A 20,902-nucleotide genomic window follows, 5' to 3' on the forward strand; every position below is an offset into this window, starting at 1 on the left:
GCCACGCCTCCTGACCCCTGACGCGTCCAATACGCACGCCTGCGGGGGGGAGCGTCGATGCACGTATATATGCAGCTAGCAATATTTCCATCCTGGCTGTCCATGCCTCTTATTATAATTCTTAATAAACAATTAGAATGATATATGTCACGGGCTGCATGCAACACATAATCATAATTTGCTTGAAATAATCTAGACACCCCTTTATCGCATTGATAGTGTAGACGGTTGTGAAGTCTTCATTTAGTTTCATGTGCGCCATCTGGCGACAGAATAGAGTCATTACAATAATAAACTGAGTCAAGCCACAAAGAGGCAGGTGCCGTCACTGAATATTTGTGGTGAAGATCACATACATACAAACTGTCCTGAACTTGTCAGGACTTGTGTCCCCCGGTCAGTTTCAAAAGAATAAACCCAGAGACCACATTACACACACATACACACACACATATATTGTACAGGGAAACATGGACTGTGCACTGCTGGCTGCTTGGATGCATTATATGAGTGGAGTATGATATATTTCTGGGTTATGATGTCATCCCGGATATGTCAGCCATGTTTATGCTTTCAGGGGGTTTATACGTCCTGCTTTTCCATAATCACACACTGAGACTCTTTTATACAAGCTTTATTTGTTTCTTATGATACATTCACTGAGCTACCAGATAGACAGAGCAAATGAATCGAGCGCAATGGAGACATTCGAACACGGCGCTCCTCCAGCCTGTAGGGGGAGCTCTTATACACCACTGGAAAGAAAACCAGCTGAGAGCCGGGGGCGGAGCCTGTCACCACAGAGACATACAGCTAACGGCCGGATACACACGTAGGACGGGAATAGCTGCGAAAGCGCTGGCGACACGGCTGTTAACCGGGAGCACCGATCCGTGGAGTGAGTGTGATGCTTGCGTCTGTATTTGGTTGTGTTAGTATAAGTTGTACGCACTTTATGGCAGACTGTTGTAACACGTGTATAAAGATGTATTATTGTGGTAAATGGGGATTATTGTGCATCAACGTTCTGTTGGTTGCCATGGCGATTGCTGCATGTTCACCCTCATCAGAACTTCTCTTTACATATCCGCAAACTGTTCAAGTGTTGCTAAGTACTGTCATGTTGTATACACTGCGTGGTGTGTATGTGGTGTGCGCGCAGTATATAATGCAGTGTATGGATGCTCTCTTCTGTGTAGAAGGAGCGGGAGGTTCCCCTGTGACGCCTGAAGCACTGTCTATCGTGTTGGTGTTCATGTTGTGTATGTTAAAGTACCCCTTTAGCTGAGGGTTCTTCATCAGGAGTAGCCAGGCTGGCTAAACGTGATGAGAGTTGTAGTTAGACTGTGATCAGAGAGCTACCTGTTGCCTAGCAATCAGCCATGTACGGTGTCTGACAGTGTGGTGTTATATGCTGTGTGTGTGTACAGTATATCTCCTGCAACTACACGTGACTAAGTCAAGTGATGCTCTGAAGCTAAGGATGCTGTGTATTCACTTGTATAGTTCCAGAAGCTTCTATAAGTGTTGCGGTCGCCATAGCAACCTGAACTGCTATTTATTCATGACCCCTTGTGTATCCATTCCTCCTTGGATATCAGGCACAAGTTATTTGTTTCTTTGTAGGCTGAGGTTCTGGCTCACCGGTGATACTCACTTCCATGTTCTCTGGAAAGTGAAGGAGCTGATGGTTCTGTGAAGCCATTTCTCTTTAGGGTGAGGGGCCAGGCGGTGCTGATGCTGTCTCTGCAGCTTGTCACCGACACCAATGATACAGACGACACCAATAATACCGTGTGCCCACCTCTAAAGCCTGGACTCTTTAACAGAAACATGGAATACGACGGCAGATAATATGCCCAATATTCCTGATGTAGAGACTCCGATTGTAATCAGTCCTTGGTTGTGTCTTAGATTTCAGGATAGCTTTATGTCTATCCCATGTATGTTTAAACTATCTGACTGTATCAGTCTCTACCACTTCTGCTCATTTATCTACCACCCTCTCAGTAAAGTAAAAGTTCCTTACGTTGCCTCTGACCCTCTAGTTTTAAATTGTGGTCTCTTGTTCTAACATTTCTCCCCCTTTGATATAATCAGATTTCCTGCACTTTGTTAAATCCCTTTAAATATTACCGTATTTTTTTTTCATCACATCTCCTTTCTCTCTTCGCTCCTCCAAGCCGGATATACTGAGCTCCCCTAGTCTGTCTTGTTTTCTTTTTTCCTTTCTATCCTGTGTTTTATTTTCTGGTAATTATGTCTCACTTGCTAATGACAATGTTTTATTAATTTATTTATTAATAACACTACCATCAGATGGCCTCAGCCAGGTACACGACATGTGCACGCATCAGTGGATTATTATTATTATTTGTTGTTTTATATACGCCATCAAATTCCGTAGATCTGTACAATAGGATGAGTGCCTATTTACGGTATGTTGTGTCCCCTTCATTTGTAGCAACACATTGTGAAATTGTCTCAATCGTTCTGCATTATGTTCGTGGCCCTAAAAAGTGCCATAAATGGCAATGAAGCTTCTTTAGAGCTTAACAGGCGTCGCTGGCTTTAGAGATAAATGCTGAGTTGCTCATCTGCAGCAGCACAAAGTCGGGGAGAAAAAAGTAGTTGTGTAGACTGTTTAGGTGACAGTCATCTGAGATAAAGTGCAAAGATATGATCTGAGGTGGGACTCCTGAGATCTCGCTTGTTGAGAAGAGTAATAGCTTGAGGAGGTATTTTCTGATGACTTTCTTTTCCCCCTTTGTGTGTCTGAGCACTCCTTATTATCCATGTGAATCCCTAAGAAGCGGCTCCAGATCGCTCCCCTCCTGATTGCCCAATCAGCGCTTGGCTCTAGTGTTTGTGTTCACCCTGTTGCCTGGCAACCTTAAAGACCCAGACTTTGGTATTTGCATGCAATTCTTCCCTTATCCTAGCGACCCGATGTTTGCCAACCCGCTGCCGAGCAGGCCCTGAGCTGTGTGTAGCATGCATTCTTTTTTATCATTGGAAATTTATTTTATGTGTTGGCATGAATGTTTGTCAGTTGTAAAAAATTTAGATTTTTCTCATACAAAATACAATCTTGTCAATCTTACAGATTTTATTTATCGCTTTCTTATTATAATATTATACTATTATAATATGATTAAAACATAATAAAAAGAATAACTGCTTAGCCAGGCCGTGAATCGCGAATGATACAAATTTACCATGTAACTGTCCAACATAACAAGTTGTAAGGGAGCCACAAGCTGGTGGTAATAAAAAGGGAACGGAGGTTATAGAATTCAAGGCATAGTGGAGTCGTTCTGTTAACCTGTTGTTTCTGTGAGTCAAATTGTTATGTTATATACTACCTGTCCTGTCTACCCGCTGTACAGCGCTATGGAATATGATGGCGCTATATAAAATAAATGAATAATAATGTCTGATCCTGCAGAGTGTTTCTATTCAGCTGATCGCAGGTTGCACATATGCTGTCTGGGTTCAATTCCAAAAGCATTGGTGTGGAGTGTGCGAATGTGTGTCCCCGATGCCCTCGCGCATGCGCACCGTGTATATAATTGCTAAAGGATATTAGTATTTCCCGGTAATTTCCAGGCTTAACCTGTTTTTAATCCGTTTTAGAATTCATGCCTTTATTTTTGGGAAACCCTGTTTCAACATATTTTAACTTCCTAAAGTCTGGGATGTGTACTTTATCTTGTCTGACTCCCCCCCCCCAAAAAAAAAAAGATTAAATGCACCATTTCTGTTTTTTAAGTTGTGTAAAAACTTGGCGTCATTGTAATGCCAAAAAATAAGAAGGTTATAAAAAAATTTATGTTAAAACACTTTATTTATACATTATACAGGGCCCTCAAGAGGCTGGGGTAGACTCTATCATACATTGTAACATTTGTAAGATAAAAAGTATCTCACTGGTTTGCTGAATGATTCTCAATGTCTGTAATTTCTCTTTTCTGCTACTTTTACATGTGTTGCAGGAGTGAACGTTAAACAAGTGAATGATCATCAAGTGGAATAACCAATCCATGACTACATTGGACTAATAAAGTGTTAAATTTAACCACTGGACCAACCACAAGAGCGGATCCTCCAAAGGCTCAGTCTGACTCCCAAGTGGATCCCAGTTTTGCCCATGCTTTGGTACCAACTCTGCAGCCGTCCTCATTGATGTAACAGGAAGCGGACCTGCTGCTCACTTTAAGGGTAATTTAAAAGTGACACAAATTAAATGTTGGCCCATGTCCTCTTAGCCGTTCTCCATTCAAACACCACTAGCAACCAGTACCTCCGGTGTTAATATTCTCTACCTATTCATACCAAATAGTGTGCAAATTAAACCGATCCCTAAGGACCCAGAGCTGCATCGGAATTACCCCATGGGGTAGATCTCTCACAGCATACTGATGATATTTACCTTTACAATTTGCTCACGAAAGCACCTTCTGTCCCTGACAGCCGCATTCATGCATTATTGGTGGTGCCGGATAGTGGGAATAGTTGTGGAAGAGAAGTTACTGCACTACGGATATTCCACATTGTCTTTTAATAAGTTAAAGTTAAGGGAATGTCTGACAAACGTGGAAATCTATTTAAGGATGGCTGGATTTCTTAAGACTCTGTATCACTGTACAAGACTATTTTTTTGGATTTGAAGTGGTTCTAGTTTTTTTTTTTAAGATAATACAATATTTTCAGACAACTGAATGTTCCAGTGTAGACAAAACACCCTGACTCTTTATAAACTGCCTGTGGTCAACAATAGAATGGCTCTGTGTTAATTATCAAGCTGGGCATTCTAACTAATGAAAGACTATGGACGAATAAACTTCATTGCCATGAAATATAAGCTCGGTGGTGTTTGAGCGGGAAAGGCAACCTAAATGCAGAAGAAACTGATGTATTGTTTATGCTATTAATGACTTGGTTTATATGGTGTGCTTATATTCCTAGGAGATATAACATGGGCGAACAACTAGATCGGTTTATTGAAGAACAAAAAGCTAAACTTGCTCAGGACAAGTCTGAACTGGAAAAAGACCCTCCGTATATGGAGATAAGGGTGAGAAAATGATAAGGTGCATAGTTTTTTGCTTTGGCGCTGCCCTGGGTCACGCCATCCATATACTACGTCTCGGCTGCAGCGCGATACGATGTCCTAACCAGGCGCTCCGTAAGCATCCCATGGAGGCAGTGCCAGCTCGGCACGCTCTCCTTCGTGTTTATTCACTGGTTACAGAGAACAGGGATCTTCCCTGTAACCAGCCAATTGCAGAGGGGCACAGCGGAGTATGATCTTTTCGTATTTGTTGGAACCTCTGGCCATTTTAATCTGCCGCTCTCCCCTTGTTGATTATCCTTTTCTCCATTTCTATTCAGGCCCAGATTTAGCCGCCTACTCGAAGGCCACTTAGGGTTGGTGAATGGAGCAACGTATTGTTTATTCCTTATGGAAAAACTGCTGATCCAAACCACTTAGAATTAGGAAACGCAATTGGCCTTAAGCATTGACAGTGTGAGAGCACAGCCACTTTCTAAGCGGCATGAGCAGAGTATGTGATAATCAGTGCTCTTATGGGAAGTTTCTGATCACTATTGTGTGGTTGGCACCAGGATACGCAAATTCATCAAACAAACACAAACATAAACCCATGGAAACAAACTGTTAATGGCAAAGCAAACAGACGCACAATCTGATTTTGTCACACTTGGACTTAATGTGATTACGTGTGCTGGATCATAGGGCAATCCACTAATTTATAATATATATTTTTTTTTCCAGTTGTAGTATTTGCATAATGCATTATTTTCATACGGCTGCTTGTTAGCCATTTTATGTATTCTAGCTCTGAGCCCAATCTACAAAATACCCTGGCTCCTTTATCGTACTGCTTGTGGTAAGCAATAGAATGGCTCAGTCTTAATCACCCACCTGAACCCTATGACTCATAAGATCTACAGAGAAATTGATTTCATTGTACAAGCAGGACTTCATTAGCGTTGCCATAAAGAATAAGCTCAGTGTGGTGTTTGAGCATGGAAAGCTATCCAAAATGTCACATGACTGACAGCGGCAGCCTCCAGGTCTACAGAAAAAGTTTATTGGAGAAAAATTAAATAAAGTTTTGGACTTATACTGCCCTGTATTTTATGCTCGAGGAGAAACCTATTTTTCCACGCGACTTCCCCTTTAGTTTTTCTATTTCCAAGATCTGCGTGATTATTCCTCAGTTTGTTAAATTGTAGTCCTTCTTTGATAAGCTGTTATCTTCCCGGTGGGTGGAGGAGGAGGAGACGTAGCAGCTGGACAGAAAATCAATTGCTACGTTTTTCTCCAGACCACGGCTTTCCTAGGATAAAATAGTCCAGTATTTTAAACAATATATTACCAAAACTATAATTCTGATTGACAAACCAAATAGCACCAGAGGGGTGACCGTTACATTGCTTATAATTATTTTAAAATGCTTTGGGTTTTTTTTCTTTTTCTTATTTTTTAATTATTTTTATATAGAGGAAGTGGTCATTTGATGGAGTCAAGCCCCAGCTTGCCGTGGCAAAAGAGAACATCCCACCAAACTGGCAGTCGCAGAAAGACGTGGCATCAGTGAAGCAGACAGGGGGTAAGCACCACAGAGGCACCATGCCATTTTTTTTTCTCCCGACTCTCCATGGGTGGCGTGTTCTATAATTATGGGATTCTAGTTTTACTCGGCATTTAAATGTTATGCTCTCTTCCTGTGTTGCAGTCACTGATTGCACAGATGGATCATTATTTTAAAGGGACGCTCCAGTGCCCCATGCAGTCTCTCCACGAAAAATGTATATGGATTCTTTAGCTCCTAGTTTAGGAGAAGCCGCATCACATCGCCCCGCTTGTTGTCCAGTTTTTGTGCCATTTTTTTAAGCTTTAGGCAGACAATCACTGGCAAGAAAGCTCTTGTGCTGAAAACTCTGGGAGAGCTTTCTGTGTGTGTGTGTGTGAGGGGTCTATTTAGACCCCTTAGAAACCTGCGTGAGCCAGAGCCGGCTGGGGGTGAAAATACTCTGTCTGTACTGATGAGCAGGAGATGTATTTAGCCGAACATGTCTCCGGGGGTAATACTAATAAATCCCTCAATGCAAAGCATAAGCGTAATTTAACCCTTCAGTCCCATTAGGACATATCGCTACATCCCAAAAAAATCTGTGCCAAGAAGCCCATTACGACTTGCTAGTACGTCCTGATTTTGTTCCAGAGACAAGGAGATCTGCGTTGACAGCCCTCCTGTCTCCTCTGTCGGCAGAAGGCTGCCAGCTGATCGTGTTGTACACCATCATTCAATGAATGCCCGATTACATGATCGGGCATAACCTTCTAGTAGGGGTCCCTGCTGACACCCACCGGATGCTCACTTGAAGATAGGAGAGCCTCCGCAACGGGACAGCGCTTTCTAGACCCCACTGTTCTCTCCCATAGCTCTCCCTGCACATTTTGCTATCAGCTATGCAGGGCTTATATATATTATAATATTTATTGTTCTTGTAAAAAAGTGCCCCTATACTATACAAATAGTATTAAAATATGTAATATGGGGTTATATGTAAAGCATTGAAATGCATGTGGGGTATGACTGTGATCAGGAGATGTTGCTGAACATAAGTTGAGTTATTCAGCTGTGGCATCTACAGTATAGAAGAACAGTTAAGCAAGATTGCCAAATGTGACTTTTTTCTATTTTAGTATGTGTTTGTTTTTTTAATCTATGTTCACTAATAATTATGTTTTATATATTTGAATGCTTTTAAAAGAAGGCCTTACTTCTCCTAAACAAAACATTGTAATGATGGCAGTTATAAGTAGTAAAGGTTAGCTCGATTTACACATTTGGGTTTATAAATCTGTTTGGATACACTTACTTATAGGGCTGGAAACACCGTTAGAGATACCCGCCAAACATTCTGTGCCCCTCCAAATAAGAAGCATCAGGGAAGGAAAGAGGGGGACTGACCTCGTGAAGAGAAGAACCATGTTTCTCCTTTTGATAAACCACTATTTATTTTACGGAATATACTGGGCAATGTTTCTTTCCTTGTGTGAATTTTTGTGAGATGTTGTAGGTACTCAAATCGCTGGATAAACTAGTAAAATCTACTCACGTTTTTAGGTCTGTTGATTTGATCGGTTTCTGTGTTTTTCAGATTCTGCCTATGGCTTGAGTTTGCCTCTTGGGGATGAATATGAAAGGAAAAAACATAAACTTAAAGAAGAGCTGCGGCGGGACTATCGCCAATACCTCAACCAGGTAGACACTGAAGCTTGAGTCCCAGCGTTAGATCCACGCGGATCATCCAGCGATCTGATTGACTCCCAGAGAATTCGGATCTGCCAGGATATTCATATATATTCATTGACATCTGGGTGTTGCGTTGAGGTCTTTCTTTAAGTTTCCTGATCAGTGATGCTGGGGAAATAAATGAAATATTGAACCAGCACTTACATTTGCAACCACACTAGACACAATCCAACCTTTAGTTATATGCAGGCTACACCTAAAGGGCTTTAATCCCTAAATGTATCATTCATTGTAAAGGGCCATCCCTGGATGCTTTCTCTTCATGAAGGGCTCAGCTGGCCCTGCATAATGCATAGTTGACTTTTAAGAATTCACACTGATTTAAATATGCTTTATACAGGGCAATCAGTCATTCCTGGTGCAGAAGCTCACTGAGGTCCGTACCATAAGGGTAGGGTGACCCCATCAGCCATTGTTTTAAGGCACATACAATTCACATACAGCTGACCTGTACACGTGCTGCCTTCGGTGGGCGGGGAGCCAAATCCCTCAGCAATGAATAAACCAAGTGTATTTTATTCCCCTTTGTAACACCAGCAAATGCGCGATATGGAGACACATTTAATTTAAGTGCCACATAATGGTAAAATTCAGCAGGATTCGCACATTATAGGGTGTCAGCAGGGACAGTCCACCGGTCGCTATGGTGACTGCACCACCTTTTTTGACATTGCAGTAGACTGCTTGTTACACGTAACCCCCAGTGCCTCTACATATACTCCACCTACATCAGCGCTCACACCTGTGGCTCGTTGAACTAATGAGGCAAATGAAGCAGCTGATCTGAGGCTATGAATAGAAGTGTTTGTTTGCCGTGTGTGTCTGTAGCGCCCGTGTAGCGGTGTGCCATGTCTGTACGTAGCAGCCATGTAACGGTGTGCTGTGTCTTCCTGACTTCTAGGGTAACGCTCAGGCAAAGCGAAAGGTAGGAGGCCTGCGTTATTCTTTATAGCAGAAGGTTCATGTGCTCTCTGATCTTCAGACGCATCGCTTTGCAGCTCGCGCAGATTCGCTTAATTACCGAACAGCGTACTTGGTGACGCTGGTCTTGCTTTCTGTATTTTCTCGCTTGCTTATCATCAGCTTTCAACGGCAAACATTATTGTGATGCAAATTCATGGATCCATGCTTGCGCTTGTGCATAATATTAACAATGCCTACTTAATACCATGAGAAATTGCATATATATATAAATAATGTGCGTATAAATGGGAGCTTCCGGCTGTCGCTGCTTGCATGTTTTCGCAGGATCAAAATAGATTTTAACCCCTTAAGGACAATGGGCGGTCCCTAAACCCATTGAAAACAATGCATTTTGAGCCCGTACATGTACGGGCTTTGTCATTAAGGGGTTAAAAAGGTAATAACTAATTATCTGTTTTTATTCATTTTGGCTCCTTGTCCGGTGAATTGAATGCTTGGCTGCTATTAACCCGTTCCTTTATGTCTGTGCAGAAACATTTAAGGAGTACAGGAGAAGTGAACCCAAACACTCAGGGGATGTCTCTCCCCATAGGAGAGCGGCTGTCAGCAAAGGTACGTCGCCACTCGCACACGTTCACAGTGGTTACAATGTGTTATTATATAGCTCTTCTTTGGGCTTAACATGTATTAAGCTGTGAAAGCATTCCCTTTTCTCAATAGACCTTCACTAAATACAGATTGTTGCAGATCAGGGTAATAAATGCGTCACGTTATGTTACCGTTAATGGTGGAGGGGACGCCTGGGATTGCTTGGCTGGGGGCGGCCTGATGTTTATACGTGTCTGTAGTAAGCACCAGGACTAGATGTGATATCAAAGTGCCTTCACAGGGCCCATCATATAAAACCTTTATTACCCATAAGAGTAGTTTTTTTTCTTTTCACTAAACGCTATAATTTTCCATGACAGCTGGTAGGTAAAAGGAGCTGATATGTCCCAATTGGGTCATTGTTGAAACAATACAATGTATAAAGTAGCTGCTGGGCCACTAGTCTTCTCTGCATTGATACCATTAGCAGCTTTGTACATACCTTGGATACACATGAGCACATGCTATATATATATATATATATATATATATATATATATATATAATGTGTGTGCGTGTATGTAATAAAAAAAAAAAAATATATATATAATCCTTTGTTATACTTTCATTAGGAAAGATTGCGACTTGAGAGGAACCAGGAGTACAACCAGTTCCTCAGGATGAAGGAAGATGATCATCACACGTTCCGGACGGCTGCGGCGGCCCACGATACCCGGGTAATATTTGGGGGATTTACCTATGATTTACAGAGGCTCCTGTATTTGTATTTTTACTGCAAATTCACTTAATGGGTGCAGTCTCCTCGGAAAATGAGGCTTGGAGCGGGGAACCCAGCTTTTTATACTACACTCCGCTATGCTATTCCAGTAAAAGCCTTGGCGTTCTTTGCTCTGTAGACTAGTGCAGATGGCATGTGATTGTAAGGGATATGTACCAACACAAACATAAACATTTCTATACCTTTCAATAATAAATAAAGACACCAGCAACTTCATATTCGATAAACAGGCCGTGGTCTTTTATTTAGCTTACGATGTATCGTTAACAAATTGCTTACATTAACCCTTTAATGACAAAGCCCGTACGTGTACGGGCTCAAAATGCATTGTTTTCAATGGGTTTAGGGACGGCCTGTTGTCCTTAAGGGGTTAACAAACTTTGTAATCATAACGGCACTCTTTGCCCAAGCCCTAGAGTGCAACCATACTTAACCACTTAAAGACCATCCGCCCTAAAGCCAAGACGGTTGAATACACCACGGTTTTTTTTTTTCTCTTTTTTTTTTTATTTTATTAATTTATAAAAAAGAGCAACCTTAACCCAATAAGAGCCATGACAATAAAGCATTTAAAAAAAAAAATACATTTTATGGGTGGGAGGGTGGGTGCCTTAGAAGCAGCTCGTCCATGTTTCCACCCTTGGCTCTCCTGCTATGCTGCTGCTCACCAGACGCTTTCTCCCAAACCATACTGTTTTAAAACCTTTGTGTTGGACTATAGGACGGATTTTTCTTTAGACACTAGCTTGTTCATCCCTGGGAATGTCCAAAAGCCCAAGCGATTTGTGGTTTGCTACAGAAACCTGACACTCGTAACCGTGTGCAGAACTGCCTTCTCCTCTTACCGTCACATAAAGAATGCAATTTCTTGTACTGCGGGTCAGATGAGGGTTTGTTTCTCTCTGGTTTCCATGCAGCCGTATGTAGCTATATCATCTGTAACTAGCTTCGGTGTAACATGACGCATAGATGGGTAACTGGAATCCAGGCATAAAGCAGTAGACCTGGCTGGATGCGTTAGCCACCTTATCTCTGCATGATGGGGAGTCAAACCACGCTGAGGCCGTCCTATAAAAGTGGCCCGATGGGATGACAATGATCAAATGACAATGGGATATTTTACATATTGGTGACGCAGCACCAGCTCAGTTCTTCCTGTGGGACACCTTGCCGAGAATGCCCGTTCATTAGGCTTGGTTAGGTATCCAAGCTCAAGTTTGCAACGCTTTGTAGGCAATAAATAATTATCTAATAAAAAAAACAAGAAAAGTAAATAAATATATTTGTACTTGAAGTGGAGTTGGTACCTTTCCAACTTTCCACATACCGTATTACCGTCATCAAATATACATATAGTCTGTTCTCTTAGTTTTGTCAATCCATGTTATTGTTTTGGGTATATCTTTTAGTTTGAAACTTGTGTAAAATGAGATTATCCACAACCGGCGGTAGAACCAACAATATCTGATCGTTGTATTTTTTTTTTTTCTTCTTTCTTCTGGATTTAGGCAGACAAACCTGTTGTGATGACCAGAGTAAATCCCGAGGAGTACTCATCGCTTCATATGACACCGAGAGATTATCCACCTACAAAAGATGCTGCTACCTCGATGGAGGCTTACGAAGAGCTGCTCAACAAAAGACGTTCTGAAGAAGACCGATACAGAAGGTTTGATGTTGAAATCGAAGCACAAGGCCGAACGGGAAGAAAAGGAGACGAAGAACTTTACTTAAATAAAAGGAATGCGAGGTCGCACGTCGATGCAGATATGAAGGCTAGGCCTCGCTATTATGAAGAAGATTCTGCACGAAGACCACTTCGGTTAAATTTGGACAGCAATATCGGTGAAGATATTCCCAATAACATGAAGTATGAAGGTGACCTGCGGGACAAACGGCAGACACGGTACAGCCAGCCTCCTGACAGGTGATAATGCTCTTCTGATGCTAACCGATGGGTTTATTGATTGATATTATAGTTATTACCACCCTATGTACTGCATAGGTTCAGCATATTGCTGTTGCTTTTCACATTTAGGTTGTTGGGGAACTTGACAGACATTAGTTGTATAGTTTGTCTTGTGTAACTGCTACAATGAAAAAAAGGTGCAAGAAACCCAAAACTACCTATTGTTTCTTGACCCTCCGATATTAGACGTCCTGTCACCCTTACAATTTTGTTTCCCTTTCCCAGAATGTTACCCCGCCGTACTGAGTTTGTAGAAAGTCGTCATTATGGCCCAGAGCAAGCTTCGTATTTTCAGGTTCAGAGAAGTGACAACAGGTGAGAATAATTCTCCACTATTTAAGATACATATCCATGTCGTATTTCACTTACAGCGTGATAGAAACGGGCTAAATATAAACTATATTCAGGGCTGGCCCTGCGGACTGCCTCGGGCACTCAGCCAATGGAGGGGTCTGTGATCAGTTCATGATAACAAGCAAGTGCCTTCATCAAGGTGAAATGGAGTAATAGTTTTACATAGACTGCAGGAAAACCCAGGGCTAGCCATAAATATGCTTTAAAGCCACCATCTGTAATACTTCTTTGGTTCTAAAGCCTTAATATCCCGTAAATCTGTTTTCTGTACACGTGATTGGGCATGTAACCTGACGTCTCTGCTCTTTTATTGTCTCCCATTTATTTGATCAGGGCATAGAACACAGTAAAGTCAGATTGCTTCCAATGTTTTTGTAAGGGCTAAGTGGATTTCAGATGAGAAGTGTGTTTCCAATAATGGTACTTTAAAAATTGTTACGAGAGATCTGTTTTCTTCTTCTGGAAGCAGAAATTCTTACTTGGATCTTTTATCCAACACAAGACCATATATTTTTGCAGATAGCCTTGTCTTTTAAGTTCTATTACGGAATACTGTAACATTCATTCATTTATTTGTGTGTATATGTATGTATCTATATATCTATATATATATATATATATAATTATTGCCCCTATAAAACATTTCTATACTTTTAATATAGACACAATAGCTTTTTTTCTTGCTGAACATTTTGATGTCACAGTTCATGTGTAAACACAATATTAGTACATAATGATATGTATGTTATGCACTACTGGCCCTGCAGAGACAGGAGAGATAGGGAGCCATCAATGGCTTATGAAGATGACTTCAGGGAACAGTCAAAGCGAAGACCTAGCACATCTCTTACAAATGCCAGGTAAGGCAAACCATTCTTCAGTGGATGGGAAGTCTGAGAAAACCCTTGCTTGGGGTAATAATGTCAGGATCAACCCCTTTATTTCTAATGTCTCATCTCCAACGGGCATGAATCAAATAAAAGCCAGCAGAATTGGGCCCTTTGTGTTTCATTAATACACCTCTGTGCTGATGCTAACTATCATTTCACTTTTTTAAGTTGTGTTTAGTTATTCCAAAGCCTACTTGACAAAAGAACAATTTTTTTTTTCTTTGCATTTAGGCAAAAAGCGGAGAACACAGACACAACCATCGAGCGATCAAAGTCTGCAAACTTGAAGGAAGAATCTTTTTCAACTGGCCTTGTGTTAGGTATGGTCAGAGACGGGCAGCTAAAAGCACTGCAGAGGTAGAGCGAATACTGATACAGATCCGACACAGGGTTCCAGTATGAAAGTATCTCGCGATCTCTGTTTGACATGGATGGCCATGTTGGATGGTTTAATTGTATGAATAAGGGATTCTAACCATCTTACTAATCGTGCATAGAATCCATTGGTTGCTGGTACTTCCCTATGTAGTGAAAATCATAGGGTTTTGGAATAGCCTCTTTAGAGTTCTAATAGAATTTTATCACGCACGCAATAATACATTATTTTAGTGAACTGGACATGCTACAAAGCATTAGAGATGAGTGGTTTGGTACCAGTCTACTCATACATTTCACGTTGGAGAATTCAACATCCCATATGATGCCTTCCGGTTCTTCGGGGAATACAGATGTTGGACTATTATTTATGCAGAATATTTTCCTTGTTTATTTGTACAAACCATATGGAATGATTTGTTTTAGATACTCTTTCAGATGAAGGGAGCAAACCCATCATTGTAATCACACACTCTGTTCCTTTCTACTAGGTGGATCTGATAGAGAGGAAGCACAAAGGAGGCGCAAAGAGCGCTACAGGCAGGACTTAATGGAGCAGATAGCAGAACAGCAGCGAAACAAAAAACGGTACGCTCTTATTACATATTGGGCTCCGTTCAACCGTGCGTTATCCAGCATGTATAGTACGTGTTTGGAGAAACAAGGTGACAACACTGGTGTTCTCCATGCAGTCTCGTCTGTATGCTGGAATGTTTTCTTTGAATACGTGTACCTTGATGGTATGTTGGATATTCTAGACATTCCATCCATTATATCCAGAAACCACTTGTTTGGAGAGAAGAAAGATCACTAAATCATTTCACGAAAAGGAACCAGCTATTATCCATTTGTTGAATGACTTGGTGTTTAGATTAAATTATTCAGGTAGACAATTCGAAACAACCTCCTTGGTTTGCTCTTCCAGATTTAACTTTCAGTTTCTGTTGGTTATTCTTATAGAGAAAAAGAGCTGGAGCTGAAGGTCGCAGCCTCCGGAGCCATTGATCCTGAGAAGCAGGTGAGCGTTTACCGCTGTGCTGCTTATATTTCTCTCTTAGTTCACTTTCATTTCTTCGATTTCTGTCCCCTTAGTATCAATGTGTTTTATGTATAGACGAGCGCTGACACAAGCACGTTGTTCAGTAACAGTGGAGACAGACATAAAGTAACACATCGCCTGCCATGACTTTGCATACTCGGTGTCTGTGTTGCACGTACAGGAAGAGTAGTCAGTCCAGGAGACGAGGAAAAGGAAACAAGTTTCATTTTGCAACTTATTAAATAAAAATGCATTGGCCTTCATGGAAATCATCTGGAGACCAGACTGTCCCTTTAACCAGGATTATATATTTCCCTGGAGGAATAAAGCGGACACCTTCGTTACCTATCCTTCTCTGGTGCAGTTACCTGGATGGTGTTTAAAGACCAATCAAATTTGATGCAGTTTTTATGACCTCTGTATCCTACGTCCTTATCTCTTCATTTGTGTTTTTAGATGTGGGGAAACATTTTATTTAATTTTTTAAAATTTATTTTAAAACCATTATTTTTTGTCGCTTAGTAGCTTTTAAAATTGCATGTCCCTTCCTCATTAAAGAATGTGATTTTCTGCGCTTATTGGTGTGTTGCTAACGCTGTTGTACATGCTTTTTTAGCCAAATGACGAGAAGGTAACTTTTTTTTTTTTTTTTTCCTTGTTATTACCTTAAATATTTATTTCTATCCTCCGACTTATTTTTCTGCTTTCTGTGGCTTTTCACACCTTTTCCTATTTACTTGCATGTGTTTAGAAACCTGTACAGTTTACCTTGCATGGTTTTTGCATGTACCTGATATAACTTTGGAGAATTCTGCACCATGGAGGTAAAACCATTGGCTTACTGAATAATAATTGGCATCTTCCAGTGGCTTGGAGACTATGCGGCAGTGGCTGCCAATAACACTGCCTCGGGGTTATAAATTGGAGTCTGTTACTCAGTGTTGACTGCGTCAACGGGTAGTACTTAGTTAGTACATCGCAGCTAAATACTTTTCCATAGGTTATATAGAATATACATAACCAAAGCTACACGTTTAGCTCATTTCAGGCTGCCTTTCGCAGTTGTGTGGGTATATGTTCCCTGTTTAATCTGCTTACAAGTGTGTGTACACACACACACACACACACACACACACACACGTATGTGTGTGTGTGTGTATATATATATATATATATATATATTAGTGTGTGTATATACTTGTAAGCTCTGAAATTAACCTCTTATAGAATAAATCCTATAAATACATATAAATAAGTTTATGTACCATATTCTCTAACTTTTCAGTGCCTTTTATTTTAGAAGCTGTGTTCATAAGCGTTCATTTTATTAAGACAACATGGGAAAACTGAATTAGATTATTAGGGTGAAACGAGACAATAAAAATTACCGTATATGTGGCAAGTATGACATTCATGAAAGCCTGTAGCCCAAGATAACCAAGTATAATCCTTTAAAAAGATCCTTATATTCTATATTTTCCTGTATTTCCTATATTAGCCTGGTTATATCCCTGAAATAAAGTGCCATATGATCAGTATTACATTGATGATTATACTGTAGAATACCGGTGCAGAATTTATTAGAATAACAATGTATTTGGCTGTGCCACCTCTACAAGCACTGTGGGCTTTCCAGGTTGGTAGATGGCATCAAGAACAATCCTTTTATATGTCAATATTTTTGTCTTTTTTCCAGCCTGACAGATTACGACAGTTTGGAGCAGTAGATCGTCAACAAGAAGTACCCGAGCGAAATGTTCCTTATCGACCTGGGGTGGCATACGACGCAGAAAGGTCTGAGAGGAGATTTGGTCAAAGACCTTCCTTTGAGGAGAGAGCTCCACCAGAGAGGGTACCACCTGAGAGACCCAGAGTAGCTTTCCAGACCCCCGCTCCTGAAGCAGCAGGCAATGGAGGCAGATATCCTGAAGTTGTTAACCCAGTTTCCGGACCGTACCACCTAGGCCTGGCAAACGCACTTGGGGAAATTGTTGTGCCCAGGTAGTTAGAGCTATCAATTGGGAACATGAATACCATTCAAATTTTATTTAATCTATACTTTGAGTGCCGATGCCCAACTTGGCCAAGGGGAAAATTCTGGTCATTTGACTGTTGGATCAGAGCTTTCCCTTAGCTAACCAGATGGCTGAACATTAAACTGTCTCTTGTGCTTTTTTTTTAAATTTATTTTTGTTTATTTTAAATACACACGCGGCATACCTACCGGCTTACTCACTTTGTCTTCCTCATCCATAAACCTGCCAGGAGAAGAGAAGGCTGATTTTAAATACTGTTAATGGGGAAGAGTAACTATGTTTATAAGTAAATGGAGAGAGTTGTCCTGAGTCATCATAGATGGCGCTAATAAATACATCAATCTATCAGATTTGCTAACAGGAGTGTAATAGGTTGTATGTTTTTGAGACTAGGTCTATTCTTTGGGGGTATTATACAAGCTTGCAATCTATTATACTTTCTTTAGCCAATAAATGTATCATCTATACCAAATCTGCTGTATGTAAATCACGTAATTCATGACCTCAGTAAAGTAACCTGGGACTGTGACTGAACAACTGCTAGCATGTGATGGTCAATGTTCACTGATGGTTAGTGGATAATGATGCTCTTGTGCTGACTAAATGATTACTTTTTAGTCTTTCATATGTCTGGGATTAATATGTTTTTGCACCTCACTGTGAAAGGTTCTTCAAGCTTGTGAGGGCCAGCCATATTGATAACTATAGCCATATTGATAACTGTAACCATGTGCAGACAGGCCAGATGGATAGCAATGGGCCATGTTCATGTAACTTGCTTTCTTGTTCTAGGATTGCTTCTATCCCGCCTCCACAACCTCCCATTCTGACTGACAACTATAAGACGCCTTATGATGATGCGTATTACTTTTATGGGGCTCGAAATCCGCTGGATCCCAACCTGGCTTACTGTAAGCAATCTTTCTCTGTCATACATTTAATTGATCAAAGTTACAATAGAGTTAGACTGCGGTGGAGATGACCTCAACGTGTGTAACAGATATATGAATTTCTTCTATTCGTTATTATGCATCTACCCTCTGTGTGCTTCTTAAGTGAGCTATTTGGAATTGTATGTGCTTATTAATATCTTGCTCATGATATCATTTAATTTTCCTTTCTACTAACAGATCACCCAGGCACATTGGGACCTCCGTCCGCTCCTGGAGTCACTATTCCTGTTACACAGATGCTGCAACCAGATCATCACTTTGGGTTAGTGGACAAAATGCATCCATTGCGCAAATAAGCCGTTCTACGTGCGGATGCATTCCTTCTAGACCTGCAGCTGTTATAATTAAAAACGTTGACGATCAGGTTGTAAAGCACTGCATACTTGAAGGATTCTTACTTTGATAATAAACATCAAAATAAATTAAGGCTCTGAGCTGATCCTAGTGACTCTGGTTTCTTGGAGCATGTTAGTTGAAATGGAGAGAAGATCCGATAATTTCTCTAAGTGATGGAAATCTGCTTCATTATATACCAAGTATGAGTTTAGTAAAAGCAGATAAGTTTTTCTTTTATTTTGCAGTTCCAATAGAGAGAAGCCAGCAGAGGGGCGAGGGACCAGTTTAGATTTTTTCCATGAAGACAAACCAAGGCTCTCCAAAGAGAACAACCAGTCCTATCAGGAGGCGCTGCAGCGACAGGTTTGCTAACTTGCATTACCGCATGCTTCCATTTTCTATATACACTTACTCATTAAATCCATCACTTGCATGACTGTAAACTTTCTAGCAGATAATATAGACCTGCCTTACCTGTTTGCAGATTCAAGAAAAGAATGTAAAACGCAGGGAAGAAAAAGAAGAGCAAGAACGCTACGATGCCAAATTAGAAGTGGAAATGAGAAATTACAACCCCTGGGGCAAAGGTGGAGGGGGCGCCCCGCTCAAGGATTCGCATGGGAATCTGATCAGTAAGTGATTACTGCACACTGCATTGTGAGAATGTTATGAATATATAGGCATTTTTGAGGGAGTCTTGTATTGGAGAACCAACCATGTGCTAGAAGACATGATCGCTTAAAAGGTACTCCATTACCAAATATATACTTGGCATTCATTAACAGCACACAGGCTTTGAACAATTGTCAACACCCCGTTTTTTAAGAAATTGTAAGATAATAAGAAACCTAATACAGAATGCCAAATTGTGTCCAATGAGCTTTCCCGACTGGCGGGCTGAAACCTTTGTATTGCAAATATCTTTTAGATGCAAGTTGCATCTCTATTGGTATTCTACCGCTGGTACATTACATGCATTGCATTACATTTATATGGCCCCAGCGGATTCTGTAGCGCTGTTACAATCAGTCGGATAATTTAAAGTCACACGCAATAACAAACTGGTACAAAAGGAGGAGAGGGCAAAGGAACGTATAGGGAAACCTCACACGTGTTCAGGTAAGGTTATAGCATATAGGATAGAGATGTTTCACTCCTTGTCTTAATGATTACAGTTAGGCTAGACGAGAGTCCAAAGGTTAACCCTCTAAAATCAGGGTTTGGGTATGGAAACTGGCAGGATAGACGTATTGTGTGAAAACAAGGGGTTACAGCATGAGATGATGGGTTCAAGGGGGGAATTGGGTGCCTGAAAAAAAATATTTCAAGTTCAGAGATCTATTCGCCATGACTTTAGTGTGTGTGTGTGTGTGTCTCTTAAGACGCCACACTTTTCTTGGCTATTTAGTCAAACATTTGGCTAGACTGTGCATTGTGTGAGACAAATTCAATTGAAGCTGTTCAATACAGGTTTCTAATAATGTTTGTTTACAGAAGCTGACAACCCTTTGCAATTGTGAATACCTGATGGTTAGTTGAATGTGTTTCAAGTCGGTAGAAAACCTTTTAAAGTTGTCTTTGGTGTTGCAGCTGACCTGAAGAGGATGCACAAGCACAACGAGGATCCCTACCAGCAGCCAGACGCAAAACCCTATGAAGACAAAAGATCCGTCGTTGCGGTGGATCCGTGTTTAGCAGACAATTCAGGATCCACTAGTAAAATACCTGGTAAATAAAACCTTATTAACCCGCTCTTATGTCATGTATGCTGTGTGAGCAGGATTGCTGAAATGATGTGCAGTTGTAGTTTGGCTTGAAAAATCTCAAGAGCTGTTATTAAAGGAGCCTCCGTATGGCTTACTGCAACTCGGCGGGATGGAAGCAAAAGTGGATAAAAACTAACTTGTAAATCAGTTCTAAAGACATCTGGGAAAGTTAATGATCTGTTGAGGGAGAGTTAACTATAAATTACCCAGAACCTATTAAGCTCTGCAGGATCGGTCCTACATAGTGCATAGTTCCATCTATAAAGTTAAATCAAAAAAACATTTAATGGTTTAAAGGAATAAACATCCAAGGTTCTCCAGTCACCAGTATGACCATACACATTGAGTGGTGGACACTGGTGCCAAGCTGCCTTTTTGTTAATGTACTTCAAGACAAGATTTATTGAGTCAGCAGATCCATTTCGTTTGTGTAGCTTTGTGCGTTATATCGCGTTTTTTTTCCTTTTGAAAACTTATAGGTGAATGGGCTCTGGTATGGGTACTATTATTTTATACTTGCTC

The 20,902-nt window shown here is 40.8% G+C and overlaps 1 protein-coding gene across 4 annotated transcripts in view; it reads left to right on the top strand.

Moving 5' to 3' along the window:
* Positions 1-4,055: 4,055 nt before the first annotated feature.
* CSPP1 (centrosome and spindle pole associated protein 1) overlaps positions 4,056-20,902 on the top strand; it is a 29,635-nt gene continuing 12,788 nt past the window's right edge. Inside the window, exons 1-20 of one of the 4 annotated variants that reach the window (XM_053466970.1) lie at positions 4,056-4,113; positions 4,969-5,077; positions 6,530-6,638; positions 8,197-8,300; positions 9,253-9,276; positions 9,807-9,887; positions 10,496-10,600; positions 12,171-12,589; positions 12,857-12,946; positions 13,753-13,845; positions 14,107-14,195; positions 14,742-14,838; positions 15,211-15,268; positions 15,906-15,920; positions 16,986-17,290; positions 18,118-18,236; positions 18,456-18,540; positions 18,860-18,977; positions 19,099-19,246; positions 20,205-20,342. In XM_053466970.1, the coding sequence (XP_053322945.1) occupies positions 4,979-5,077; positions 6,530-6,638; positions 8,197-8,300; positions 9,253-9,276; positions 9,807-9,887; positions 10,496-10,600; positions 12,171-12,589; positions 12,857-12,946; positions 13,753-13,845; positions 14,107-14,195; positions 14,742-14,838; positions 15,211-15,268; positions 15,906-15,920; positions 16,986-17,290; positions 18,118-18,236; positions 18,456-18,540; positions 18,860-18,977; positions 19,099-19,246; positions 20,205-20,342 (2,296 nt within the window). In that variant the 5' untranslated portion in view covers positions 4,056-4,113; positions 4,969-4,978. The other 3 variants (XM_053466969.1, XM_053466971.1, XM_053466972.1) reach the window with 3 other exon arrangements.

This window comes from Spea bombifrons, chromosome 5 (genome assembly GCF_027358695.1).
Source record: "Spea bombifrons isolate aSpeBom1 chromosome 5, aSpeBom1.2.pri, whole genome shotgun sequence".
NCBI classification, from domain to species: Eukaryota; Metazoa; Chordata; class Amphibia; order Anura; family Pelobatidae; genus Spea; species Spea bombifrons.